The 8,814-nt window shown below is 46.9% G+C and overlaps 1 protein-coding gene and 1 non-coding gene across 2 annotated transcripts in view; both read left to right on the plus strand.

The window, feature by feature from the left end:
• The first annotated feature begins 71 nt into the window (after positions 1 to 71).
• Polr3c (RNA polymerase III subunit C) overlaps positions 72 to 8,814 on the plus strand; it is a 16,224-nt gene continuing 7,481 nt past the window's right edge. The window contains exons 1-7 of the mRNA XM_055603801.1: positions 72 to 193; positions 1,477 to 1,642; positions 2,664 to 2,919; positions 3,018 to 3,203; positions 4,076 to 4,161; positions 7,574 to 7,678; positions 7,811 to 7,903. Of these exons, the coding sequence (XP_055459776.1) occupies positions 1,496 to 1,642; positions 2,664 to 2,919; positions 3,018 to 3,203; positions 4,076 to 4,161; positions 7,574 to 7,678; positions 7,811 to 7,903 (873 nt within the window). The 5' untranslated portion in view covers positions 72 to 193; positions 1,477 to 1,495. The remainder of the gene's footprint in view (positions 194 to 1,476; positions 1,643 to 2,663; positions 2,920 to 3,017; positions 3,204 to 4,075; positions 4,162 to 7,573; positions 7,679 to 7,810; positions 7,904 to 8,814) is intronic.
• Positions 2,311 to 2,444, plus strand: LOC129673972 (small nucleolar RNA SNORA5). The gene has a single exon (XR_008719756.1). It is a non-coding gene; the product is annotated as a small nucleolar RNA SNORA5 (small nucleolar RNA).

Raw genomic sequence — 8,814 nt, forward strand, 5'->3', positions numbered from 1 at the left:
GCCAACGAGAGGAGGGCAAGAGCGTCCCCGGAAACCACCGACGCGGCCGGCTAGAGCGGCCGGTGCGCGGCCCCGCTTCCGCGTCCGCCTCGGTGGCGTTCCGCTTGCGGCCCGGGTCGCTGGGCTGCCCCTGAGCCTAAGCCGCTGGTCTCAGGATAACTTTTGGAGCTTCTAAGTTAGCACTGACCCTGAGGTTAGTGGAAAACGCCGCCGGAATGAGGAGGCCCTGCCTCAGGGCCAAGAAACTAAGTCCGGAACGGGAACTTGCATGAAGGGAGAGGAGTCAGGCGCCTTGGAAATCCTTTTCAGGGATGGCAGCTGGGCTAAGGATGTTTCTCCAAAGACGTCTGGATAAGTGAACTAGTCTCCCCTACGACATCGTGGCAGGAGGGACAAAGACTTAGGTTCTAGAGAGTTGGAGAAATAGATGAATAATGGCAGGTAGCAGCTTGTTATAGGGAGGTAATACATCAGTTACATCCATTTCTACTTGTTCCATTTGTCAAGGTGTAAAAATTTAATATGGTTTTCAAAGGAACATAGCTTCATCTCCTAATTGAAACACCCGCTTGAGAAGCTTGTGGCTGATGGCTTGGGAATGATACTTTGTACTCCCACTGAGTCCTGAAGCTTAGTCCTTTGTATCTGTGACAAAGTCCTTGCACTTCCCCTCCCCCTTTCTCTTTAGAGATCTCACACTTTGGACCGGGTTTGCTTGGTATTTATTATGTAGCCAAGGCTGGCCTTGAATTTATGTCAGTCAAAAGCTTTAGAGCTGAAATTACAGATCTGAGTCACTACATCCAGATGAATACATCCTTTAAAGATATTGGAACCATGTGTCATCCCATAAAAATAAATATCATATAGGGGTGACTTTTTTTTTTTTTGAGACAGGCTCTCGTGTAACCAGACTGGCTTTGAACTTAACATATAACCCTGTACCCCTGACCCTCTACCTCCACCTCCCAAATGTTAGAACTACAGGCATGTACCACCATACCTGGCTTTAGAAAACAAATTTGATGTCTCGTTTTCCAGTCTTTTGTTTAATGGGTGGTTGTATCACCCACCAGAGTCTTGTATAACACAGGCTGGCTTTGAACTTTGTGTCCCAGGTTGGCCTGGAGCCATCGATTCTTTGATTTTGGCTTCCTGAATGCTAGGATGTATGCCGTCATACCAAGCCGCTGCAATTACTCTAGTACAACACGTTACAAATAATGGTATGCTAGTTAAATTGTACAAAGTCGTCTTAAATGTTGGTGACGTGTATACTCACTTAAGGTTATGCTGTATTGATAGGTCCTGGATGTCCAGCATCATGAGGAGAACTAGTGGCATGGTTTTTATCATTTCCTTGGAACAAAGAATTCCAAATTAAAGTATTAAGGCAAATATATGCAAGGTTTTAAGGTTTGGGTATGTATTATCAAGGGAAAAAAAATGTGAATTTATATTGTTGTTCTTTCCTAGTTCTGAGGCTCCAGGTGCAATGACTCAAGCAGAAATTAAGCTGTGTTCTTTGCTGCTGCAAGAGCATTTTGGGGAGATTGTAGAAAAAATTGGAGTCCACCTAATCAGAACTGGAAGCCAGCCACTTAGAGTGATTGCCCACGACACAAGAGCATCAGTGGACCAGGTATGTTTAGGTGGTATCTGCTTGCTCTCTTTAATTCATCCCGTCACCCAGCTTTGAACAGTGGTGCTCCCTTTAATTCATCCCGTCACCCAGCTTTGAACAGTGGTGCTCCTTCCCCTAGAAAGTAGAAGTGGGAAAGCCTGCCCTACGGTCAGAACCTCTGTGGGGTGGGAGTGGGGCATGGCGTTGCACTTAGGCCCCCGAGTAGCGTCCCTAGCTCGCCATTGCTGGGTAAGGAACCTTCGCTGTTGCCACGCTCATTCATTCACAGTGAGTCTACTAATCCGGTACTGCCTTTCAGGAAGGAAAAGCAGTGGGAAAAAGTAAACTGTGATGTGACAGGTGTCTGTCACCGTCTGGCTGAGGCTGGGTTAGGAGGGTGACTACACAGCAGTGGGTGCCCTGCTTTGATCTCCAGCACTACGTAAAACCTCGTGTGATTTTTGTTTATGATCTCAGCACTTGAGAGGAGGGCCTCAGTAGTTCTAGGTCATCCTCAGCTACATAACAAGTATAAGGCTACCCTGGGCTCCGTGAGACCCTGATTCAAAACAGAAAACTAGAAGAAAGATAAAGTCAGGCATAATATGAACCTCACGGCAAGGAATTCTCTTGATTTCTTCCATTGACATTAGCTACACTAACACAGAGAGGAAGCAAATTCTGTGTGCAGTCGAGTCAGATTCAGTCCCTGTTGTCATGGCGGGAACTGGCCCAGATGGCTGCCACCACAAGTTCCGCTGCTCATGGGCCCTGGGTCCCCTGTCCTGGGGACCTGGGGATAAGTTTAGCTGAGACATTGTCCATAGACATAGCAGTGCTCAGAGCAAACAAAAGGCAGGTCCTGCTGTTTCAACTCGGGCCCAGTTGCTTAAAAATAAATAAAGTAAAAAGGTTCAGAAGACTCTTTGCCAGTGATCTGATACTCGCTGAGCTGGGGGTAGGCGGAGGGGCATCGTGCCAGCAGTGAGGCGCTGCATAGCTTCAGGCCGTCCCTCTCTTTCCTTTGGGTCCTATCTAGGTGAAAAAAGCCCTTTGTGTCCTCATCCACCATAACCTGGTGACCTATCACGTGCATAAGCGCGGCGTGGTGGAGTATGAGGCCCAGTGCAGCCGGGTACTGCGGATGCTTAGGTACCCCCGGTACATCTACACGACCAAAACGCTGTACAGTGACACCGGAGAGCTGATTGTCGAGGAGCTCCTGCTGAATGGCAAAATGACGATGTCCGCCGTCGTGAAGAGAGTAGCAGACCGGCTCACAGAGACCATGGAGGGTCAGTACTGCAGCTGCAGCTCTCAGCGGAAGCCTGGCTTGGCTGGCCGCTCCGTCGTCTCAGGCCATCTCCCCTGCCTGTCTCCTCCTGTTCCGTAGACGGCAAGACCATGGACTATGCTGAGGTGTCGAGTGCGTTTGTGCGACTGGCAGAGACTCACTTTGTGCAGCGCTGTCCCCTGGTCCCTGCCACTGACGGCTCTGACCCTGGGCCACCACCGCCTGCCCCAACCCTTGTCGTTAATGAAAAGGACATGTACCTGGTTCCCAAACTGAGCTTGATAGGTAAGGACTTTCCGTCCGGGAACTATGATTCGCCCTAACTGTGGGCTCTTCCTCACTGAGTGTTTGCAGTTACTTGCTGTGTGCTGGTCCTTGTAGTATGTAATAATGGAAAAGCCGTGATCCCTGCCAGGAAGAGGTTACTCAGTCACACAGAAACCTCATATACTGTGATAAGAACTATGGAGGAGCTAGCTATTACAAAAATACGTCGTGGGGGAGTGTATGTGGAGGGGCTGAAGGCTTATGTTTTCTTGGAGAAAGTGGAATTTGATCTGGTCTTGACACAGAAGTAGGACCGACCCAGCGAAGTGACAGAAGATGGGTACTCTTAAAACCAGTGTGTAATGAGAAAAAGAGATAGACGACACCAGAGATAGACACCAGAGGAAGTGAGTGGCCAGCGTTGCAGCATGGTGTGCAGTTCAGAGACCAGGGAGAGGAGGGAGTGGGGGGCCAGGTAAACGAGGCACTGGGAAGTACCCGTTCCCTAACCCAGGGGCAAAGGGTACTCCTAGGCTCTTGATTTACAATGTTGATTGTCTGGTAAAGGCAATCGAGACAGACTGTTGGAAAGTGGATATAGAAGCAGTGAGAAGGCAAGCATGGGGAGTGACATCTGTGTGTCTGACTGGCATGGGTGGGAGTGTCACGGTGCCAGTCACTAGAAGGAAGCGTAGGAGGAGCAGTTTGAGAGCAGACATGGATTTTCTTAGATGTTGCCCTCACTGACTTGAGTTTCTTATACCTCCTCAGCCTCCTAAACAGTTCTACCCTGAGACAGCTACAAACATCTTCAGGATGAAGAGGCATTGGCTTGTTTTCCTGCCATCAAGGGCTATATAGTCTAATTGTTGAATTATTTTATTTATCAGGAAAAGGTAAGAGGAGGAGATCATCTGATGAAGATGCTACTGGAGAGCCCAAGGCCAAGAAACCAAAATTCACAGATAAGAAGGAGGTAATGGGCTTCGTGATTAGCAATCTTCACCCTAGAGCAGTCCAGAAATAGCCCTCAGACAGCAAGTCGACAGAACCTGCATGTTCCCGGTTAAGAAGTACTGGGATTATGAATGTCAGTAAATGTTGGTCAGGAATAGACCAACATAAGCAGAATCCTACTGCTGTCTCTGCCCACTTCTCCTTGCCCCCTTTTTACTAAGGAACAGTGAGAGCTCCTGATGGTGAGAGGGGCTCTGTGGAAGGAATGCTGCTCCGGTTCCCTTCTGAGGGCTGACTTACTTCACTGAACAATAGTACTAACTTAAAAAAGAGAAAACAGGGCTGGGTGTGGTGGCCATCCCTTTAACTCCAGCAGGGATGCAGAGGCAGGGGAATTTCCATGAGTTCCAAGGCTATATAGTAAGACCCTGTCTCGAAAAAACAGAGAGAGAGAGAGACAGCACCTTTGGCTGGGGATGTAGCCCCGTTAGTAAATTGCTTACCCGCCATGCAGGAATCCCTGGGTTTGATTCCCCAGGACCAAATAAAAGCAGAAGTGGTGCCTAGTGTGATGACCCATGCCTTTAACTTAAGCACTTGGAAGGCAGAGTCTAGCAGGTCACTGTGACTCGGAGACTAGCCTGGTCTACAGAGTGAGTTCCAAGATAGCCAGAGCTACATAGTGAGGCCCTATCTTGAACTAAACAAGCCGGAAGTGATGCTGTATGGCTAGTAACTCCAGGACTCAGAAGGTAGAGGGAAGAGAATCAGAAATTCAGGGTTGTCTTTGCCTACAAAGTAAGTCTAAGGGCAGCCTGTATAAAAGTAACTTTTATTGGACTGATTTAATTGTTGTCTCCAAGGCTTCCTGCCTCCATCTCCATCCTAGGCCTAGTCCTGGAAGCTTCTAGCCTCTGTACAGTCTAATCTAGGCCTAGAATGATTTCAGCCTCTGACTACTGAATAAGCTTACCCTTTCTAGTTCTTTCTGAGCTCTTGCTGGTTCAACTCAGCTGTCTGGCTCAATACTCCTCTCCAAGCCAACTAATTCAGTCTGGCTTCTCTCAGTTTCTCACTAAATTGTTCTCCTTGACCTCAAACTAACTTTGGCAATGTGTTCTAATCTTCTGGCTCCTTCTCATTCTCTGGCTCATTCTGTCTTCACCTGTGTCTAGTTTGTTCTCTCTTCAACCTCTCTCTGTAAAACTTTCCTGGTAAAAACTGCCTCTGAATTCCATGAACTGAACTATCATGAACTCAACTCCATCACACTGTCTCTCAGCTCACTGACTCAACAGAACTGCCTCAACAGAACTCAGAGATCTAAATGCCTCTTTCTTCTGGGTGCTGGGATTCAAAATGTGTACCACCACGCCTGGACCTAAGCTTTTCTTTACCTAAAACTCGCTCTATATCAGACTGACCTTGAACTCAAAGATCTACTTGTTCTATTTCCTGGGATTAAAGGTGTGTCTATATTGCAGCCAGAGTAGTCATGTACTGAATTAAAATTCCTCTACATTCCTGGGCTACATTAGACCCTGTTCCCCCAAAAACAACAAATGAAAAAAGAGAACATAGAAAAAGTTGGAGATGTTCAGTGTGGCTGGAACACATAGACCTGTGAGGACCAGTGCTGGGATGAAGTCTAGAAAGACGCGTTTAGGCCTCAGCTGTTGCATGCAGATGCCCTGTCAGCACCCTATTAATTTGACTAATGTACATCTTAAGCCAGTTATGTAGTAAGTTTGATACCAGCTGAGCTGCATGAGATCCTGTCTAAAAAAAAGGAAACCATGCTAGGGACTATTAAAGTCTACAAATGTGATCTGTCAGGCATGTTCAATCTTCAGGCTATGAATATGGACCAACCCAAAATCACAGGACGATCCCTGGGGCTCACCAGCCATCCTGGCCTACTTGATAAGTTCAAGCCCAGGGAGAGACCCTGTCTCAAAAAATAAATAGGAGTAGATGTCTGTGGTCCTGAGATAGGGCTTAGCAGTTACGAGCACCTCCTAGTCCTTCAGAGAACCAGGGCTCGGCTCCTAGCGCCCATGTCTGTAACTTCCTGGCCACCGTGGGCCCCACACACATGTGGCAGACACACATAGGTAACATGAATTTAAAAAAAGAAATCTTGGGCTGGAGAGATGGCTCAGTGGTTAAGAGTGCTGTCTGTTCCTCCAAAGGACCCGGTTCAATTCCCAGCACTCACTTGGCAGCTCACAGCTGTCTGTAACTCCAATTCCAAGGGATCTGCACCTTCACACTCATGCAATAAATAAAATAAAAATTAAATAAATTATTAAAAATGCAGTTCCAAAGCCCATATGACAGCTTACAACTGTCTGTAACTCCATTCCCAAGGAATTTGATATCCTTTTCTGGAATCTACAGGCACCAAACGTACCTGGTGCAAACGCATACATGCAGACAATCACACATACATGTAAAATCAAAAATTAAGTCTTTTTTTTCTTTAAGTAGACATTTTGGCATGGTGTAGTGGCATATACCTTTAACCCCAGCACTCAGGAGGCAGAGGCAGGTGAATCTCTGTGAGCTTGAGGCCAGCCTGGTCTACATAGTAAGTTCCAGAACAGGCAGGGTTATGTAGAGCGACTGTGTCTTTAAAACAAAACAAAAACTGTAGATATTTAGCCGAGCATGGTATCACATAGCTCTAATCCCTGAACTTAGGAGGCAAATCATGATAATGTCCAATAATGTCCAATTAAGTGATTATGTTACTTCAAGAAAGTCAACTAAGATCAGGACTGGGCAGTGTCCTCCATGCTTAGCAGAGGACCCTGGAGGACAGTGGTGGAACTGGAATGCCAGGAACAAATGAAGTTTCCTGCAGAGGTGGAGATTGGCTGAGTAAAGCCAGAGAGGGTGTAGCTAGAATGGCCAGCTGTGGCAGGAGGGAAAGGAGCAGAGGGGAAAGGGGATTGTAGCATTGGAGAATTCTTCCAGAAAGAGCCTTGAGCAGGGTAAAAGCTGATGAGAAAAGAGCAATAAAGGAGAGGTTGGGCTTAGAGGACAGGAAGCATGCTTGATCTGGATCCGGAGACCCAGGGACAGGACATGCCCTTAGGTAAAGATTTTCTGGAAGGGGGCAGAAGGGAAGGAGATGGTGAAGATGTCTGCACAGAGTTGAGGGAGTTCTGGCTTCAATTTTACCCATGAAGTCAAGAGGAAAGTCGTCTGCAGAGAGTAAGGGAGAGTAAGGGATTGGAGGGCAACGGAGAGGAGTTAGCACATACGAGGAAGGCGACTTCAGGGACTTGATGTTAGAGCTTGTCAGGACACACTAACCCACACTCCTGAATTCATTACTACAGTATGACAAAACAAATGGAGCTTTAAAGGCAAACTCACTAGGAAATGGCACTATATTTCATTGTTTCTCTCTAATCTCCCTTCAGCCCATTCCAGATGATGGAATTTACTGGCAAGTCAACCTTGACAGATTCCACCAGCACTTCCGTGACCAAGCCATTGTGAGCGCAGTCGCGAACCGAATGGACCAGGTAATGTCTGAGTGGGTGAGCCAGTGTCCAGCAAGGAGTAAGGTCGGTCTTGCGGATGGTCATCAGGTGTGGCCACTGGCTCAGAGCCAGAGCCACAGGCAGCAGAATTCTGAGTTCTAGTTTATCTTCCAGACAAGCAGCGAGATTGTGCGGACGATGCTCCGAGTGAGTGAAATTACCACTCCCTCCAGTGCCCCATTCACTCAGCCTCTGTCCTCCAATGAGGTATGCTTCAGGTTTCTTTATTGGGGGGGGGGAGGGGTCCTTCTTTCTTTCTTTGTTGTTATTTGTTTTGTTTTTTGGAGACAGGATTTTTCTGCCCTACCTGTCATGGAACTTGATTTGTAGGCCAGGCTGACCTTGAATTCACAGACATCCAACTGCCTCTGCCTCCCAAATGCTGGGATTAAAGGTATGTGCCATCACACCCGGCTTGTTTAAGTCTTTCTATGTAGCCCTGGCTGTCCTGTGTTGCCCCACTATCCTTGAAATCATAGAGATCCTCCTGCCTCTGCCTCCCGAGTGCTGAGTTTAGAGGTGTGTACCACCACCATGAAGGTTTAGCTTCATATTTTTGTGCTAGATTTCTGATAGACATAAGTATGATAATAGTTATTAGACAAAGCTTGTAGGGTTATGTTGATGTCTGGGCCTTGGGGGAAAGGGAGGTTTCTGTTTGGAGTAGGCAAGGATTTTTTGGAAATGATGAGCACTGAAATATTTGGCCACTTTAGGATTGACTTTTACAAATGTTAAGTCATGAGACCTAGAGAGATTTAGCAGTTTAGCAGTTAAGAGCACTGGCTGCTCTTCCAGAGGACCCAGAATCAGTCCTCAGCAGCCACAAGACAGTTCCCAACAGTCTATAACTCCAGTTCAAAGGGATCTTACTCCTGGCTTCCGTGGGCACTACACAGTGGTGCACTGACATTCCTGCAGGCAAATTAAAGCCAAGTGTTCTAACATATGCATTAAAAATCAAAGCTACTCAGGAGGCAGAGACAGGCAGATCTCTGAGTTCAAGGCCAGTCTGGTCTATAAAGCAAGTTTCAGGACAGTGAGGGTTACACAGAGAAACCTGTCTCAAAATAAATAAATAAATAAATAAATAAATAAATAAATAAATAAATAAATAA

Source organism: Psammomys obesus, unplaced genomic scaffold (genome assembly GCF_907164565.1).
Source record: "Psammomys obesus unplaced genomic scaffold, mPsaObe1.curated_primary_1811, whole genome shotgun sequence".
In the NCBI taxonomy this organism is placed as follows: domain Eukaryota; kingdom Metazoa; phylum Chordata; class Mammalia; order Rodentia; family Muridae; genus Psammomys; species Psammomys obesus.